The 20,487-nt window shown below is 40.5% G+C and overlaps 1 protein-coding gene across 1 annotated transcript in view; it reads right to left on the reverse strand.

Annotated features, from left to right (window-relative positions):
* The window catches only part of CRYBG1 (crystallin beta-gamma domain containing 1), a 201,896-nt gene that overhangs the window by 21,062 nt on the left and 160,347 nt on the right, over positions 1–20,487 (reverse strand). The window contains exons 9-13 of the mRNA XM_065888987.1: positions 7,450–7,576; positions 4,612–4,647; positions 3,191–3,339; positions 2,359–2,485; positions 2,122–2,267 (exon numbers count right to left, since the gene is read on the reverse strand). Coding sequence (XP_065745059.1) covers positions 2,122–2,267; positions 2,359–2,485; positions 3,191–3,339; positions 4,612–4,647; positions 7,450–7,576 — 585 coding nt within the window. The remainder of the gene's footprint in view (positions 1–2,121; positions 2,268–2,358; positions 2,486–3,190; positions 3,340–4,611; positions 4,648–7,449; positions 7,577–20,487) is intronic.

Raw genomic sequence — 20,487 nt, forward strand, 5'->3', positions numbered from 1 at the left:
AATGCATTAAAGACTTACACGGAAGACCTGAAACCATAAAACTCCTAGAAGAAAACACAGGCAGTAGGCTCTTTGACATCAGTCTTAGCAATATTTTTTTGGATGTGTCTCCGCAGGCAAGGGAAATAAGAACAAAAATAAACAAAAGGGACCACATCCAACTACAAAGCTATTGCACAACAAAGAGAACTATCAACCAAACGAAAAGGCCGCAAAAAGGCCGCCTACTGAATGGGAAAAGATATTTGCAAACAATGTATCTGGTAAGGGCTTAATATCCCACATATACAAAGGACTCATACAACCCAACATCAAAAAATCAAGCAACCCAGTTACAAAATGGGCAGAGGACCTAAAGAGACATTTTTCCAAAAAAGACCTACACATGGCCCAGAGGCACATACAAAGATGCTCAATATAACTAATCATCGGGAAAATGCAAATCAAAACCACAATGAGATATTGCCTCACACCTGTGAGAATGGCTGTTATCAAAAAGGCAACAAACAATTGTTGGTGAGGATGTAGAGAAAAGGTAATCCTTGTGAACTGGGTGGGAATGTAAACTGGTGCAGACACTGTGGAAAACAGTATGGAGGTTCCTCAAAACGTTAAAAATAGAACTACTATACAATCCAGCAATTTCACTTCTGGGTATTTTTCCAAAAAAAAAAAAACCCACCAAGGGCTTCCCTGGTGGCGCAGTGGTTGAGAGTCCACCTGCCGATGCAGGGGACACGGGTTCGTGACCCGGTCTGGGAAGATACCACATGCCGCAGAGTGGCTGGGCCCGTGAGGCATGGCCGCTGAGCCTGCACATCCGGAGCCTGTGCTCTGCAACGGGAGAGGCCACAGCAGTGAGAGGCCCGCGTACCATTAAAAAAACAAAAAAACAAAAAAACCCACCAAAAAACAAATATACTAATTCAAAAGGATATGTGCACCTCTATGTTCACTGCAGCATTATTGACAATAGCCAAGATATGGAAGCAACCTATTTATCTACATGGATAGCTAGATGTGGTCTGTGTCTATATATATATATATATAAATTATATTAGCCATGAAAAAGAATAACATTTTGCCATTTGTGACAACATGGGTGGACCTAGAGAGTATTATGCTAAGTGAAATAAGTCAGACGAAGACAAACACCATAGGATTTCATTTATATGTGGAATCTAAAAAACAAAACAAATGAACAAACATAACAGGAAACAGTCACAGATACAGAGAACAGGTGGTTGCCAGAGTGGAGGGGTGTGGGAGGCTTAGTAGAATAGGTGAGGGAAATTAAGAGGTACAAACTTCCAGTTACAAAATAAATGAGTCACGGGAGTGAAATGTACAGCATGAGGAATATTATCAATAATTATGTTATATCTTTGTGTGGTGACAGAAGGTAACTAGACTTATCATGGTGATCATTTTGAAATGCACAGAAATACTGAATCACTATGCTGTATACCACAAACTAACATGCTGTTGAAAGTCCAATTATACTTAAAAAACAAACAAACTCATAGAAAAAGAGATCAAATTTGTGGTTACCAGAGGTGGGAGTCGGGGTGGGGGGAGGGGGAGTTGGAGGAAGGGGGTCAAAAGGTACAAACTTCCAGTTATAAGATAAATACTGGGGATATAATCTAGAATATGATTAATATAATTAACTCTGCTGTACATTATACATGAAAGTGAGGAAATATAATGGAGCAGGTGTAGGACCATAGGAAAATGAAATGGGACTTTGTCCCAACCTCAGGTTTCTAATGTTAGATTAGTTATGTTAGATTAGTAGTATTATTATTTGTTTCCCATCATAAGAAATTCATGAGTTCTTTCCATGAAGAATGACAAGGGAAGTGGATCTGCAGATTTCTATCATGAAACTCAAAAGCCTGCTCCAATGTTATATTACACATAAAAAAAATACTATATGAGAAAGATTTTAAAAAGCAGCTATTAAAATATAGTGGCAGTAAGTATTAAACGGCTGACTTAATGTTTTAGTTTTTGAGATATGTACTTATTGAGTGCTGCTCTGGGTCAGAGACTCCATTACTTTAACACAAACCAAAGTGAAACCCACATTTAAAATCCCAATTGGATTATTGCACTTACACTCCACTCAGTACATTAACAGACTGTGTCTTCACTCCGTATCCAGTCTCCTTTAAATTAGCAACAATTCCTAATACATCAATACTGGAACCTTTGGATCCAAAGTTTTTTTCATTGTACATTATCATGTGAGCATTTGAAAAATCCTATTGAGAAAAAAAAATTCAAAATTCAAAGGCTAGCCGTTTATTATCCCAAAACGCCCTAGTATTAGCCATTAGCTTTTCTTTGACTTACACCTAATACAGGTCGTAAAGACTGAAGTTCTCCACTGTAGCCTCCCCAGTCATTCCAGTCCTTATATTCTCCTTCTTCAAGCAAATACTGATGACCAGTAAAGCCAGGCTTCTCATAAGCAACCCAACTACAACAAAAGAACATGAAGGAAGAGAAATTTTCAGTAGTGTTAAAGTATCCGTTTCATTGACAAATATAAATAGCTATAAAGCTAGACATGGACTCATGCATTATGACTACTGGAATGCTTCCCTAGCATTTAAGAGACTAACAGAATGGCCCCAAGAAATCAACCTAAGATGCATATACCAGCGTTCCGAAAAGGGGTATGGTGGGGTAAGTGTGCACGCGTACATGTGTGTCTGAACGTGTATGTCTAAGAACCGACTCAAAAGAACTTCAGCAAATAAAACTGAATGAACTTTCTTCCAATAGTAATTAAAATATTGTATATTTGGGGCTATTTACAAGCCATTTTCAGTGTACAATTCTAAAGGAAATATGTTAAGACCTATAAAGTGCAAAATATGATCCTAAAAAATAGAAAGCAAACTAACAGTTCAATAGTTTGGAGCATAATATTAATAAACAAGACTGTAGATTTGATCAATCTGGATGGGCCACTTTATCAGCCTTGCTCAGCTGACTGACCCCGAAACAGCCCATCAAACTGCAGTGTCAGATCCAGGTCACAACCAGCTGGAGAAAACATGTTTGAAATTCACTCTACCATACAATCTGGAATGCTATCTTTGGGAGAGAGAGAACATGTATTTTTACTTTGTTAAAGGGAATAAAAAGAAATCCTTACAGGTCACTCCTGTCTACTTACATGCCTCTTAGAACTTTCATAGATCCCACTGATGTAAGGGGCAAATGTTCATTTCCAGTTGTTTCACCTCCTTCCATGATGAAATTACACACCTCTTTTTCTAGTTCCATACATTTTCCTTCAAAGAAAGGCTTTTCATAAATAACTACCTATAACATAAATGAGATATGCTACTAATTTGTTGAAAGTTAAATATCTCAATAGCCAAACATTAAATTAGTCACTTAACATCACTAAGTCCTGGAACACAAATTAAAATGTTCTAATATTTTTTAGGGCTTCCCTGGTGGCGCAGTGGTTGAGAGTCCGCCTGCTGATGCAGGGGACATGGGTTCGTGCCCCGGTCCGGGAAGATCCCACATGCCGCAGAGCGGCTGGGCCCGTGAGCCGTGGCCGCTGAGCCTGCGCGTCCGGAGCCTGTGCTCCGCAAAGGGAGAGGCCACAACAGTGAGAGGCCCACATACTGCAAAAAAAAAAAAAAAAAAAAAAAAAAGAAAAAGGAAAAGAAAAAAAAAAGTTCTAATATTTTTTAAATTAAATAACAGTATCTTGTAATTTTTTTATAAGTTTATTCATTTTTGGCTGCATTAGGTCTTCGTTGGCTGTGCGCAGGCTTTCTTTAGTTGCAGCAAGCAGGGGCTACTCTTTGTTGTGGTGCACAGGCTTCTCATTGCGGTGGCTTCTCTTGTTGCGGAGCATGGGCTCTAGGTGCACGGGCTTCAGTAGTTGTGGCATGCGGGCTCAGTAGTTGTGGCGCACGGGCTTAGTTGCTCCGCGGCACGTGGGATCTTCCCGGACCAGGGCTCGAACCAGTGTCCCCTGCATTGGCAGGCCGATTCTTAACCACTGCGCCACCAGGGAAGCCCCATGAAATGTAATTTTAAAAATCAGAATTTTTTTTCTGCTGTGGTGTAGCCTGAAGTCAAGGTTCAAAAGACAGTTTATGCATAATTGGTTTTTGTTCAATGTCTAGAACTGATATTTAGAATTTTGCTCAGGCCAAACTAAAGGAGCCAAAGTATTCTAAGTTGCTTTAAAAATGAAACAAACTATAGATCAAACTGTGTCATAGATGTGTGAAGTAGAACTAACAGAAAGAGCATTTGAGAGTAGGGAGAACTTGTCCTGAAAAGTGAGGTTTTTCCTTGCTAACTGGCAAGTAGCAACAGGTCCTGCAGTTAGTAAATACAACCACAAACTACAAACTTAATACAGCAGCGAACGCTTTGAGCCACGGCTATGCATACTGTTAGTGACAACTGGTGCCGTCAGCATCACCTTCCAGCCTGAAGGATGCCGTGTAAGTTGGACAACTTCCTTTGGCTGCAATTATGTGTTATGGAAGCTGATATGTAAAATCACACAAGTATTACCTTCGTGGAGATGGAACGGGAATAAATTTTTTAAAATATATAGATTACCTTTGGATCTATAGGGAATTCAACTTTACGGCCACCCTGAAAAGAAAAATAACATAATAAGAAAAGTGGTTTGTCACTGATACGTTACCATCTTCTATTACCCACAGCAGTCTGCGGTAAGCCATGGAACTGCAGAGCAATCACATTCCCGTTCGTTTAATCAATGCTGAGACAGTTCTAAAATTACCAAAAATGCAGGGAAGATACAGGAAGACTTAAAGCAGAGTCTCACAGAGGCGGTCTATAAGCTGAATCTGTACAGTAGCTGTGCTTTTTAACCAAATGAGTGTTAGGGTTTTTTTTTTGTTTGCTTTAACTCAGTAAACTTCTCAAAAAAAATGCGTATTTCTCACTTACCTTAAAAAGGAGTCCTAAAATCAGACATCTCTGGACCCAAATTCTCACAGGCAGCAAACTTCACCATCTGCGCTTATTAATTGGGCTCACCCTCCAGCCAGGATACAGGCTGCGGTTTTTTGCCTGTCTCCACCTCTTCCGCAGTTCAACTCCCTGCCAGCCTACTCACGCCTATTCGCTGCCTGGCCCCGGAGGCATTTGATTTTGCAACCGCTGGCTTACAAAACTGTTGAAGTTCCTTCAAGTTCACAATATGATCTGAAGGACTTTTGAAATAACCAGGTAAACTGTTAGATAAATTTAAAACATCCCGAAGGATGGGTCTATGGGGGTTGCTCTATTTTTATAATAAAAATGTTTTTTTAGTCCAAAAATCTCACTAAAAATCAACCACAGAAGAGGTATCTCATACAAATATTAAATAGGGTAAAAGTTAAGATCAGCAGTGGGAAAGTAAGAAGGGTATTTTTCACCTCTATGTTTAAAGGCCTTAAAAAAAAGTACAGCCAAAGATACTCAAATACAGCCAATGAACTGTAATTATAAAGGAATGCGGCTGATTTTATCAACAAACCAGGGCTCACACAGCCAAGTAAGTACGCTTTTCAAAAGTAATCCTTTTGGAATGCTGTGAACTTCACAGTTCTACTGCTTATCATTAAAAACTGCCACCAACCCACTACGGGGCATGTACCCTGAGAAAGCCATAACTCAGAAAGATACATGTAGTATGGGGTGGTGGTGGTGGGATGAACGGGGAGATTGGGATTGACATATATACACTAATTTGTATAAAATAGATAATAAGAACCTGCTGTACAAAAAAAATAAAATTTACTTACGTAAAAAAAAAAAAAAGATACATGTACCACAAACGTTCACTGCAGCACTATTTACAATAGCCAGGACATGGAAACAACCTAAATGTCCGTCAACAGACAAATGGATAAAGAGGACGTGGCACATATGTACAATGGAGTATTACTCAGCCATAAAAAGGAACGAAACAGTTATTTGTAGTGAGGTGGATGGACCTAGAGTCTGTCATACAGAGTGAAGTAAGTCAGAAAGAGAAAAACAAATATCGTATGCTAACGCATATATATGGAATCTAGAAAAATGGTACTGATGAACCTAGTGGTAGGGCAGGAATAAAGATGCAGACGTTGAGAATGGACTTGAGGACAGAGCGGGGAAGGGTAAGCTGGGACCAACTTAGAGAGTAGCACTGACATATATATCCACTACCAAATGTAAAATGGATGGCTGGTGGGAAGCTGCTGCATAGCACGGGGAGATCAGCTCGGTGCTTTGTCACCACCTAGAGGGGAGGGATAGGGAGGGTGGGAAGGAGGCTCAAGAGGGAGGGGATATGGGGATATGCGTGTGCATACGGCTGATTCATTTTGTTGTACGGCAGAAACTAACAACATTGGGAAGCAATTATACTCCAATAAAGATGTATAAAAAAACCTGGCTTCAAAACCAGAGCTGATTCTTTCATACATTCATAAAACTAACAAAACTTTGTTCTTTGAAAATGGATTTAACTTTAGAAAAAAGCCCAACATTATTTGCATGAAGACCAGCAGACATCTACATAATTAAACTACAAGCTTTGGCAGGAGGAGTAAAATTAAGATAAAAAAATTATCTTCCTGCCTTTCTAATTTGTCTCAGACTGCCTCAGAAGACAATCACGAAGTGGAATTTCAAGAACACATTTGTAACAGGAGCCTCACTCATGCGGTAGGTTTTTAGTGAGCACCTACTACAATGCAGCTCAACATGGGTTGAGCTGCTGACTGGATCCTCCCAAGGCTTAGAGTCTTGCAGATGAAACAGACAAAGAACAAGGCAAAATACAGGGGAAGGAAGCACAGGCCCTTTCTAAGGCAAAAGCTTTGGAGAACAACACTCATTCCGACATCCAGCTCCAGGGCCCCCAAAGCTGCCACCCGCCTGGCCTCGTGTCACTACAACTGGCTGGTCCGCAGCAAGCCCCGTCCTTGCCCAGCTCCGCCCTGGATCATGCAGTGTACTCTGAAACCTTCACCTAAATTAATCCTGCTTGGTTTATAAGACCCTCTTGAATTATCGTGAAGCTCTCCTAATTATCCCCCTTCTCTTTTCTAACACCTACAAATTGGACTTTATCTGCCCGTCTTCCTGTTCTTCCCCAAAGGTTTAATTCTTCACTTTCTCATTTCTGCTCTGGGCTGAGCTCTGCACACACATCAGCGGCTCTGCAAGGCCGAGAACACCTTGAAGGCAAAGGCCATAGGCTTATCCACATTTTTTCATCTGTAGCATCTAGCAAGTTAACCTTTCTATTATTTCTATCTAGCAATAGGTCCCATCTTCTACATATTTGTTTTTTTAAAAGTCTGCTTTATTGCTTTAAAGTCACATCCCATGAATTATCAAAGTTAAGCAAAGAATTACTGATTCTAAGAACACATCGTTGGATTCCATCTTTACCATTTTCAGAGGCCGCATGGATCCAATGTACGCCTCCTCAGTATCCCAGAAGGATAAGTCAGGGTATTCACCAGGTTCCAGGATAAAAGGGACACCCTGAAATCCAGGCTCTTCGTAAATCAGCCATCTAAATAAGTACCAAGGAAGGAAGAAATAGAGACAATTAATCATTTCTGTCAGTGGGACACAGCACCCCACTAATGAGAGAGGAACAGAGCAGGAGAGGATGTGGATCTGGACGATGTACGGTTACACTTAGGTAATAGAGCAACATTAAACTCAAGGAGGAACAAGCCATTATATGCGCCTCTTCTTGAGCTTTTACTGGTCTCCTTGGCTTGGCTGTCTTTGTCCACTTATTTTACTTTCTACTATGAATTGCTTCAAAGTGTAAATGTCTCTATTACTTCCAAGCAATAAAAGTAGTTGTCTTTTGCACTATATGTGTTTAGAGAGGCTCTACCCAGGAGATCTCAAATGTTTTAAAAGGTTACATCCCATTTGTAACCAAAGAATAGGACGTTCCACCTAATAATTTTTCACAATCAAAAATTAATAACATCTAGCAAAAGAGCTTACAAGGAATGCCACTCAGAATTCTACGTAATCCTCACAACAATGCTATTGGGAAAAAATACTATTGCCCCCATTTTACAGATGAGGCTAAGTAAATTGCCCAGGGTCAGACAGCTACAAGTATCAAATGCAGGGCTGATCCTAGCTGACCTCAAAGCCAAGCTCCCAATCATTCTTTGACAGCAATGCTTCTCTTTCCAGAGAGTGCACTGAATGTAATTTCACAATGACTCAAGATCATCGCTGTGAGCATGACTCAATGCACAGTGATGTCTGTGGGGCTTTTGAAAGTCTAAGGCTGCTTGTTCCCAGGCCCAAAGCTTGTTGAGTTCTTGGGCGTGATTTTTATGGCGTTTCAGTAGCACACCCTTCTATCAGACTTGTCAGCTGTCACGTCTGCTGCAGTCAGGAAATCAGAAGCCTCACCCTCCTCTTCGTAAACAAATAAGGAATTCTTGGTGATCACTCACACCCCACAATTCTTTATTAGTCTTGCTAAAGCATCCTAGATGGGGTAACGTGACCATGTTTCCCGGAATACCGAACCAAGAAGAGGATGGCTGTAAAGGCAATCTTTTACCAGCAAAATGGTTCTGATTCTCCCCTCTGTTTTTCTCTTGTTCACAATTTTGGCCCAAGGGCATATTTTTGGTGATGGTTTTTGTTAAAGATTCCCCTGGATGAATCAGCAACTTCGTTCGACTAGTTATACAGTTTTATCATCAAAATCCCACTGAAGACCTGTCAACACACACACACACACACACACACACACACACACACACACACACACACGAATGCTGAGAGGCTGTGTGTGGTGTATGGGTGCGGGATCAAAACTAATCCACAGGGTTAGAAGTCAGGATAATAGCTACAAGGACAACCAGGAGAAGGCAGGAATGAGGGGGAGCTTCTAAGACACTGGTTGTGCACTATTTCTTGATCTGAATGATGGCTACATTTTGAAAATTCACTCAGTTTACACATGTATGATTTGTTGTGTACCTTTTAATACAAGTGTTATATATACTTCAGTAAAAAATTAAGGGAAAAAGGAGACATCTTTTAAATATCACTGCAATATCCCTAAACCACGAGAAAGCAGAGGCTAAGAGCGGGGCCCTCTAAACCTCCTTTTGTTTAAAGCATGACAGTTAAGGACGCATTACGTCTTTTTTGGAGCTCAAAGCTCTCACAGGCACACCGCACACTGATGCCCTAGCTAAATAATGGCAGCTTGTCATACACTGTGGTATCTGGCTAACTAGCCAAGGGCCCTGAAGTCTGACTCTTCACAAGTAAACAGGGTGAATTTTTCATAAACACAATGGACAGCTCATAAACCAGTGATTCTGAGATTCTGACATGATGCTAACTGAAGTACCCTTTCATTCAGTCTTTCCTTCTATAGTTTGAGTTCCGAGGGTATGTATTCATCTGATACTAAATATCTCACTTTCCTTGAGGCACATGGTTTAGTCACAGTAACATTCATAGAAGGAACGTAATTTGGGGTGAAGGGTAATTTCTCAAAAAACTGAACATATAAACTGCCACACTTGAAAAGACTGCTGTTCTGAGGGTCCCTCCTCAGTGAGTGAGTGCTAAGGGCCTCCTGGGTGACTCAGACATTTATGAATGTTTGGTGGACTCTGGAATTTGAAAACTCATATACAGAGTGTGATCCTTTTCCCCTAAATTCTATTCCAACAAGATACATTATTCACGAGGCGCTCAAGAGAGGAGAAAACTACCTTCAGGCAGTGTTATTTCATTTTCTAAAGGTATTCTTTTATTTTCCCACATACTCAGGTAATGATCTTTTGCCTACATTATGAATAAACAGTATGACTATAAAGAACTTTTAAAAAAATAACAGAAGTATACATACAAATGAATATTGTTGAACTAATAACAATGGCCATCCATTCATTAAAGACATTTGCATAATTACTCTTTCAGAAATACCCTTTGAGTCAGACAAGAAAAACTGGTCTTATCTTAAACAAACACTGTTCTTAAACAAACAAAGGAACAGTATTTCCAGCTGGATCCTCAGTCTTATTCTCCAGACATGGCTGCACATGAATGCTGGCTACGTACAGAAACCAGCGGGGTACTCAAAAGATTAAGTATGAACGTGCCAACTTTGAGGTTATTCAGAGGAGGGTGAGCTCTGAATCTCAAGCGGGGAAATGTGCCTTTACAATGGGGAGATGTGGGAAGCAACAATTTAACCAAGCAATCAAACTTGGGATCATTAATGAGAAGCAGGCTGGCATGTACCACAAGTTGTGATACAGCATGAATATACACCACTATCTACAGGAAGTAGCAACCTTGTCAAAACTCTTCAGTCTGCATCTGATCATACCTGCAGACTCAACCACCTCTATACAGAAAATTCAGGTGACAGAAGAACGAGTTAAATGATATCATGGAGGAAACACTCAGAAAATCCAGAATGTAGCACATTCTCTAAGCAGCTAATCTAAATTCTTCAAAAAGTCAGTGGCTGGCACTTCCCTGGTGGCTCAGTGGTTAAGAACCCTCCTGCCAATTCAGGGGACACGGGTTTGGTCCTTGGTCCAGGAAGATCCCACATGTGGCGGACCAGCTAGGCCCGTACACCACAACTACTGAGCCTGCGCTCTACTGCCCGTGAGCCACAACTACTGAGCCCACGAGCCACAATTACTGAAGCCCACACACCACAACTACTGAGCCCATGTGCTGCAACTACTGAAGCCTGCGCACCTAGAGCCCATGCTCCGCAACAAACCATTGCAATGAGAAGCCTGCACACCGCAAGGAAGAGTAGCCCCCACTCACCGCAACCAGAGAAAGCCTGCATGCAGCAACAAAGACCCAACGCAGGAGATTGGTTCGACCCAACGCAGGAGACTGGTTCAAGATGGTGAAGTAGAAGGACGTGCTCGCACTCCCTCTTGCAAAACCACCAGAATCACAACTAACTGCTGAACAATCATCGACAGAAAGACAAGGGAACTCACCAAAAAAGACACCCCACATCCAAAGACAAAGGAGAAGCCACAATGAGACGGTAGGAGGGACGCAATCACAATAAAATCAAACCCCATAACTGCTGGGTGGGTGACTCACAAACTGGCTGGAGAACACTTACACCACAGAAGTCCACCCACTGGAGTAAAGGTTCTGGGCCCCACGTCAGACTTCCAAACCAGGGGGTCCGGAAAAGGGAGGAGGAACTCCTAGAAAATCCGACTTTGGAGGCTAGCAGGATTTGATTGCAGGACTTTGGCAGGACTGGGGGAAACAGAGACTCCACTCTTGGAGGGCACACACAAAGTAGTGTGCGCATCGGGACCCAGGGGAAGGAGCAGTGACCCCAGGGGAGACTAAACCAGACCTACCTGGTAGTGTTGGAGGGTCTCCTGCAGAGGTGGGGGGCAGCTGTGGCTCAACAAGGGACAAGGACACCAGCAGCAGAAGTTTTGGGAAGTACCCCTTGGCGTGAGCCCTCCCAGAGTCCACCATTAGCCCCACCAAAGAGCCTGGCTGGGTAGGCTCCAGTGTTGGGTCACCTCAGGGCAAACAACCAACAGGGAGGGAACCAAGCCCCACCTATCAGCAAATAAGTGGACTGAAGTTTTACTGAGCTCTACCCACCACTGGTCCCTCCCATCAGGAAACTTGCACAAGCCTCTTAGATAGCCTCATCCACCAGAGGGCAGACAGCAGAAACAAGAAGAACTACAATCCTGCAGCCTGTGGAACAAAAAACACATTCTCAGAAAGACAGACAAGATGAAAAGGCAGAGGACTATGTACCAGATGAAAGAACAAAATAAAACCCCAGAAAAGCAACTAAATGAAGCAGAGGTAGACAACCTTCCAGAAAAAGAATTCAGAATAATGATAATGAAGATGATACAGGACCTCAGAGAAAGAAGGGAGGCAAAGATCGAGAAGATGCAAGAAATGTTTAACAAATATCTAGAAGAATGAACAAACAGAGATGAATAATACAATAACTGAAATGAAAAATACACTACAAGGAGTCAATAGCAGAATAACTGAGGCAGAAGAACAGATAAGGTGGAAGACAGAATGGTGGAATTCTGCTGCGGAACAAAATAAAGAAAAAAGAATGAAAAGAAATGAAGACAACCTAAGAGACCTCTGGGACAACATTACACGCAACAACATTCGCATTATAGGGGTCCCAGAAGGAGAAGAGAGAGAGGAAAGACCAGAGAAAATATTTGCAGAGATTATAGTCGAAAACTTCCCTAACATGGGAAAGGAAATAGCCACCCAGGTCCAGGAAGCGCAGCAAGTCCCATACAGGATAAACCCAAGGAGAAACACACCGAGACACATAGTAATCAAATTGGCAAAAATTAAAGACCAAGAAAAATTATTGAAAGCAGCAAGGGAAAAACGACAAATAACATACAAGGGAACTCCCATAAGGTTAACAGCTGATTTCTCAGCAGAAACTCTACAAGCCAGAAGGGAGTGGCATTATATACTTAAAGTGATGAAAGGGAAGAACCTATAACCAAGATTACTCTACCAGCAAGGATCTCATTCAGATTCAATGCAGAAATCAAAAGCTTTACAGACAAGCAAAAGCTAAGAGAATTCAGCACCACTAAACCAGCTCTACAACAAATGCTAAAGGAACTTCTGTAAGTGGGAAACACAAGAGAAGAAAAGGACCTACAAAAACAAACCCAAAACAATTCAGAAAATAGTCACAGGAACATACATATCGATAATTACCTTAAACGTGAATGGATTAAGTGTTCCAACCAAAAGACACAGGCTTGCTGAATGGATACAAAAACAAGACCCATACATATGCTGTCTACAAGAGACCCACTTCAGACCTAGGGACACATACAGACTGAAAGTGAGGGGATAGAAAAAGATATTCCATGCAAATGGATATCAAAAGAAAGCTGGAGTAGCAATACTCATATCAGATAAAACAGACTTTAAAATAAAGAATGTTATAACAGATAAGGAAGGACACTACATAATGATCAAGGGATCAATCCAAGAAGAAGATATAACAATTATAAATATATATGCACCCAACACAGAAGCACCTCAACACATAAGGCAACTGCTAACAGCTGTAAAAGAGAAAATCGACAGTAACACAATAATAGTGGGGGACTTTAACACCTCACTTACACCAATGGACAGATCATCCAAAATGAAAATAAATAAGGAAACACAAGCTTTAAAAGACACAATAAACCAGATATATTTAATTGATATTTATAGGACATTCCATCCAAAAACGGCAGATTACACTTTCATCTCAAGTGTGCAAGGAATATTCTTCAGGATAGGTCACATCTTGGGTCACAAATCAAGCCTCAGTAAATTTAAGAAAACTGAAATCATATCAAGCATCTTTTCTGACCACAATGCTATGAGATTAGAAATCAATTACAGGGAAAAAAAATGTAAAAAACACAAACACATGGAGGATAACCAATACATTACTAAATAACCAAGAGATCACTGAAGAAATTAAAGAGGAAATAAAAAATACCTAGTGACAAATGACAATGAAAACACGACAATCCAAAACCTATGGGATGCAGCAAAAGCAGTTCTAAGAGGGAAGTTTATAGCTATACAAGCCTACCTCAAGAAACAAGAAAAATCTCAAATAAACAACCTAACCTTACACCTAAAGGAATTAGAGAAAGAAGAACAAACAAAACCCAAAGTTAGCAGAAGGAAAGAAATCATAAAGATCAGAGCAGAAATAAATGAAAGAGAAACAAAGAAAACAATAGCAAAGATCAATAAAACTAAAAGCTGGTTCTTTGAGAAGATAAACAAAATTGATAAACCATTAGCCAGACTCATCAACAAAAAGAGAGGACTCAAATCAATAAAATTAGAAATGAAAAAGGAGAAGTTACAACAGACACGACAGAAATACAAAGCATCAAAAGAGACTACTACAAGCAACTCTATGCCAATAAAATGGACAACCTGGAAGAAATGGACAAATTCTTAGAGAGGTAAAACCTTCCAAGACTGAACCAGGAAGAAATAGAATATATGAACAGACCAATCACAAGTAATGAACTTGAAACAGTGATTAAAAATCTTCCAACAGGGCTTCCCTGGTGGCGCAGTGGTTGAGAGTCCGCCTGCCGATGCAGGGGACATGGGCTCGTGCCCTGGTCCGGGAAGATCCCACATGTCGCGGAGCGGCTGGGCCCGTGAGCCATGGCCGCTGAGCCTGCGCATCAGGAGCCTGTGCTCTGCAACAGGAGAGGCCACAACAGTGAGAGGCCCACGTACCGCAAAAAAAAAAAAAAAAAAAATCTTCCAACAAACAAAAGTCCAGGACCAGATGGCTTCACAGGTGAATTCTATCAAACATTTAGAGAAGAGCTAACACCCATCCTTCTCAAAGTCTTCCAAAAAACTGCAGAGGAAGGAACACTCCCAAACTCATTCTATGAGGCCACCATCACCCTGATACCAAAACCACACAAAGATACTACAAAAAAAGGAAATTACAGACCAATATCACTGATGAATATAGATGCAAAAATCCTCAACAAAATACTAGCAAACAGAATCCAACAACACATTAAAAGGATCATACACCATGATCAAGTGGGATTTATCCCAGGGATGCAAGGATTCTTCAATATACGCAAATCAATCAATGTGATACACCATATTAACAAATTGAAGAATAAAAACCATATGATCATCTCAATAGATGCAGAAGAAGCTTCTGACAGAATTCAACACCAATTTATGATAAAAACTCTTCAGAAAGTGGTCAGAGAGGGAAACTACCTCAACATAATAAAGGCCATATACGAGAAACCCACAGCAAACATCATTCTCAATGGTGAAAAACTGAAAGCATTTCCTCTAAGATCAGGAACAAGACAAGGATGTCCACTCTCACCACTATTATTCAACATAGTCTTGTAAGTCCTAGCCACGGCAATCAGAGAAGAAAAAGAAATAAAAGGAATACAAATTGGAAAAGAAGTAGTAAAACTGTCACTGTTTGCAGATGACATGATACTATACATAGAGAATCCTAAAGATGCCACCAGAAAACTACTAGAGCTGATCAATGAATTTGGTAAAGTTGCAGGATACAAAATTAAGGCACAGAAACCTCTTGCATTCCTATACAGTAATAATGGAAAATATGAATGAGAAATTAAGGAAACATTCCCATTTACCACTGCAACAAAAAGAATAAAATACCTAGGAATAAACCTACCTAGGGAGACAAAAGACCTGTATGCAGAAAACTATAAGACACTGATGAAAGGAATTAAAGATGATACCAACAGATGGAGAGATATACCATGTTCTTGGATTGAAAGAATCAATACTGCAAAAATGACTATACTACCCAAAGCAATCTACAGATTCGATGCCATTATCAATGGCATTTTTTACAGAATGAGAACAAAACATCTTAAAATTTGTATGGCGACACCAAAGACCCCGAATAGCCAAAGCGGTCTTCAGGGAAAGAAACGGAGCTGGAAGAATCAGACTCCCTGACTTCAGACTATACTACAAAGCTTCAGTAATCAAGACAATATGGTACTGGCACAGAAACAGAAATATAGATCAATGGAACAAGATAGGAAGCCCTGAGATAAACCCACGCACCTTTGGTCAACTGATCTATGAAAAAGGAGGCAAGTATATACAATGGAGAAAGGACAGTTGCTTCAATAAGTGGTGCTGGGAAAACTGGACAGCTACACGTAAAAGAGTAAAATTAGAACACTCCCTAACACCATACACAAAAATAAATTCAAAATGGATTAGAGACCTAAATGTAAGATCGGACACTATAAAACTCTTAGAGGAAAACATAGCAAGAACACTCTTTGACATAAATCACAGCAAGATCTTTTTTTGATCCACCTCCTAAAGTAATGGAAATAAAAACAAAAATAAACGAATGAGACCTAATGAAACTTAAAAGCTTTTGCACAGCAAAGGAAACCATAAACAAGACGAAAAGACAACCCTCAGAATGGGAGAAAATATTTGCAAACGAATCAACGGACAAAGGATTAATCTCCAAAATATATAAACAGCTCATGCAGCTCAATATTAAAAAAAACAACCCAATCCAAAAATGGGCAGAAGACTATATAGACATTTCTCCAAAGAAGACATACAGATGGCCAAGAAGCACATGAAAAGCTGCTCAACATCACTAATCACTAGAGAAATGCAAATCAAAACTACAATGAGGTATCACCTCACACCTGTTAGAATGGGCATCATCAGAAAGTCTACAAACAACAAATGCTGGAGAGGGTGTGGAGGAAAGGGAACCCTCTTACACTGTTGGTGGGAATGTAAATTGATACAGCCACTATGGAGAAGAGTATGGAGGTTCCTTGAAAAACTAAAAATAGAATTACCATATGACCCAGCAATCCCACTATTGGGCATATACCCAGAGAAAACCATAATTCAAAAAGACACATGCACCCCAATGTTCACTGCAGCACTATTTACAATAGCCAGGTCATGGAAGCAACCTAAATGCCCATCAACAGACAAATGGATAAAGATGTGGTACATATATACAATGGAGTATTACTCAGCCATAAAAAGGAACAAAATTGGGTCATTTGTGGATATGTGGATGGATGAGACTGTCATACAGAGTGAAGTAAGGAAGAGAAAAACAAATATCGTATATTAATGCATATACATGGAACCTAGAAAAATGGTACAGATGAACTGGTTTGCAGGGCAGAAATAGAGACACAGATGTAGAGAACAAACGTATGGACACCAAGAGGGGGAAGTGGCGGGGGGTGGTGGTGGGATGAATTGGGAGATTGGGATTGACATATATACACTGATATGTGTAGAATGGATGACTAATAAGAACCTGCTGTATAAAATAATTAATTAATTTAAAAAAATCATCACAATGGGACTGCTAGTTTCCACTTAAGATGGAGAAAGCTGTGAAGAGTGTTATTCTAACAAGAAGAAAAAGCTGGATAAAGTAGAAGATTACAGAATTTCTTGAACCCATCAGAGAGTTGAAATCTACGAATAGGTCATGCCTCCAAGTAGGGATATGTATGAGCACAGGCCCACCTGAGTCAAGGCAGAGAGGAAGATGGGGCTCCCATCCAAGTGGGCCTTCTTTCAATAGATGACAAGTCAACTGAAGGTACAACATTGAGCCACACTTAATATCTTAACCTAAAAGCTACTTTCAGAGGATTAAAATTTGGAGTTTGATTGAATTCAATAGTCATAATTTTTACATGTGGTTATATAACATAGAAAACTTTTCAACAATTCTAAAGAATTGATCTAAAGAAAAGATCAATTCTTTATAGCTTTCTTTCAATGCAAAACATTTCTAGAGGCTAAGACTCCTGTGAATAGAGTCCTATTCAAAAAAAAAAAAAAAAAGACCCAATGTAGCCAAAAAATAAATTTAAAACAAACAAAAAGAGTAAGTACAGATATGCTCATCAATATGGGTAATCTTAGAAACAATGTAAAGAAAAAGGAACAAGCCACACGGACGTTTGATAACATTTTTATGAAGTTCAAAAGCAAGCACAACTAAAACAGTGCAGGGACAGATACCATAGGATGAAACTATAAAATAAGGGAATGAGAAAACCACAAAGTTTCAGAGAGGGGTCACACACGTAGAGGAGTCAGGGGGATGGGAGCAGGCGGGCTATGCCAGGTCCTGCGGCAGCATTGGTAACAGTGAGGTTCTCAGTCGGATGACGGGCACGTGGGGGCTTGACTACTAGACTTCGTAATTCACATATACATATATTCTTATATATCAGATATTTCATAACAGCACTGATCAAAAGAATATGTGGCTATTAAAAAATGTCCCTTGACTTCAGAACACCTGCATTCCAGTACCTGTTCTGCTGACGACTAATCCTAACAACTAATCCAACTTGAGAAAGTGACCAAAACCTGTCTTCCTTGGTTAAATGATGGTGTTGGAACAGATGCTCATAATGTTCCCTTTGAAGTTCTAACATCCTTTAGCTTTGTTTATTAGAAATATACTCAAAAAAAGATGCGCCCTCACCTCTACAAGGATGGGTACTAGGATTAGCCAGCTGCTTTAAACAAAGGTTTAAAAACAAATCACAGGCAACAGAATCTGAAAGGAAATGTGAGTTAGAAATGTCTCACTTTCCCAAATAAGAAACTGACAAGTAATACTCTTAATTTGTGTATGTGTAGCAAAACCTAATCCAGAATGAACAGGCCCTGAAATAAATCTCCTAATGGAATCTAAACAAGTACCACGCCCCCTACACCACCCCCAGCAAAATCTTCTCTTACACCAGTTCAGGGGACTGCTGCACCAATAGAAGCAACATGAGCTTGGGTACCTGTTATCTGCTGAATTCTCCCAACCCACTGAGATTCTCCTTGGAGATCTGTAAAAGTACTACTGACCTGGTCCCAAGATGACCAAGTTCAATGACCCCAAACTTTGAGCTGACATCCAAGGCAGCTTCCTATTATCCTAATGGAAATGAAGAACCAGGAAAAAAAAAAAAAAAGTCTACTGCCATGCAAGCCCATCAAAACTTGTATAACATTACTGGTTTGCAACTACCACCTATAAAACTAGGTTAAACTTACTGTCAAGGTAAGAAACTTTATTTAAGTGTAGCTCATTATGCTTCCACATAGCCCAAGCCTGAGTCATGAAACCTTCCAGACATGGAGATTAAAATATTATGGCAGACGCCTATTTCATTCTTCTAAGGAAAGTGATATTTCTCAACATTAAATGCTTTGAGAAAAAAGATGTAGAGATCTCTTTGATGTGAAAAAAATAAAAGGCAGCAAGAGATGAAGACACTTTTTTTGTTTAGATTCCTCCTTTTCTTACCAATCACTAAACACAAAAGTGCCAGAAGCTCAGATGCCTTTTCTGCTCTTTACACTCACTCCCCGATGAGATCTTATCTAGCATCGGGTTTAGATACATTCTCCGTGCTGATGACTCCTGATTTTATCTCCAGCCTCACCCCAAGCCCGAATTCCAGTGTCATGCATCCAGTCACCTTCCTGACCTCTTATGTGCAGTTGACATCTCCAACTTAACCTCACAAACTCAACTCCTGGATTTCATTCCCCCTCCTAGTTTTCTCCATTCTGGTAAATGCTGGGGTCCCAAACCCTGGACATTTCTCAGCCCCTCACACCCCACATAAAATCTGTCAGCACATGTTGGTTCTGTCTTCAAAATGTATCCAGAATCTGACCATTTTTCACCACTACTATCATGCCAAGTCACCAAAACCTCTTGCCTATGTAACTGCAGTGACCTCCTAACCGGTTTCTTTGCTTCCATTCTTACCTCTTTACAATCTACTTTTACACAGCAGCTAGAGTGATCCTCCTAAAACACAAGTTAGATCAAAATCCTCCAATGAGTTCTCACGTCACTTGGAGCCATCTAAAATCCCTCCCAAGTCCTTCAAGGTCTGACATGACAGGAGGCCTCTCTCCCATCACTGGTCCTCCTAGCTCACTCTACTGCAGCCAGACCTCCCACCTGTTGCCCAAACATCCCCTGGAGGGCTTTGCAAATGCTGGGCTTCCTGCCTAGGACACTCCCCTGCTCCACCTCCCTCAGATGTCCCTCAGCTGACTCCCTCACTTCCTCAGGTCTCTGCTTAAAGGTCACCAGGGACCTTCCCGACCACTCTCTAAAGTAGCACTTCCACTTGTCCCTCTCCATAATTTATGTTTCTTGTAGTATTTACCTTCAGACTCATTACATATGTATTATCTTATGCATATTCCATTAATAAAATCTCTTGAGCAGTCTCTGAATATATAACTTATATATACAACCACTGAATATATTATGAATTGATTAGAAAAGATACACAAAGACAAAATTTGAAAAGAAGATTTTAAATAATATATAAAGAAGCTTTAGTGTTTTTTCCTGCATCTCAGTGGATGTCTGTCACGTGCCCTGGGCTGTGCGCTCCACTGCAGAAGCCACAAGCTTCAGTTCTGCAGCCTGAACTTTCTAGCCTTGTTTCTCCTCTGAGATATTCCCATTTCCTTCAAAATACCCTTGCAATTTCCTGTGATTTTTGAAACCAACATTCTAGGGGCTTTGGAAAGCATTGTGTGAAAATGTTAAAGGAAGTAGCATGCATGTTGGCCACCATCCCACCTGAAATATCAGGGGCACACATGTTTTAATTACCTCCTTTGAATTACCCTGAAGGTATAATCTGCAACTCAACTTTGAATGAATCAGGTTCCTTTGCAAAAAGGAAATTCCCACATTAAAAATGCAGTTTTTGGACTTCCCTGGTGGTGCAGTGGTTAAGAATCCACCTGCCAATGCAGGGGACACGGGTTTGATCCCTGGTCCAGGAAGATCCCACATGCCGC

The sequence above is a fragment of the Phocoena phocoena genome, chromosome 12 (assembly GCF_963924675.1).
Source record: "Phocoena phocoena chromosome 12, mPhoPho1.1, whole genome shotgun sequence".
In the NCBI taxonomy this organism is placed as follows: Eukaryota; Metazoa; Chordata; class Mammalia; order Artiodactyla; family Phocoenidae; genus Phocoena; species Phocoena phocoena.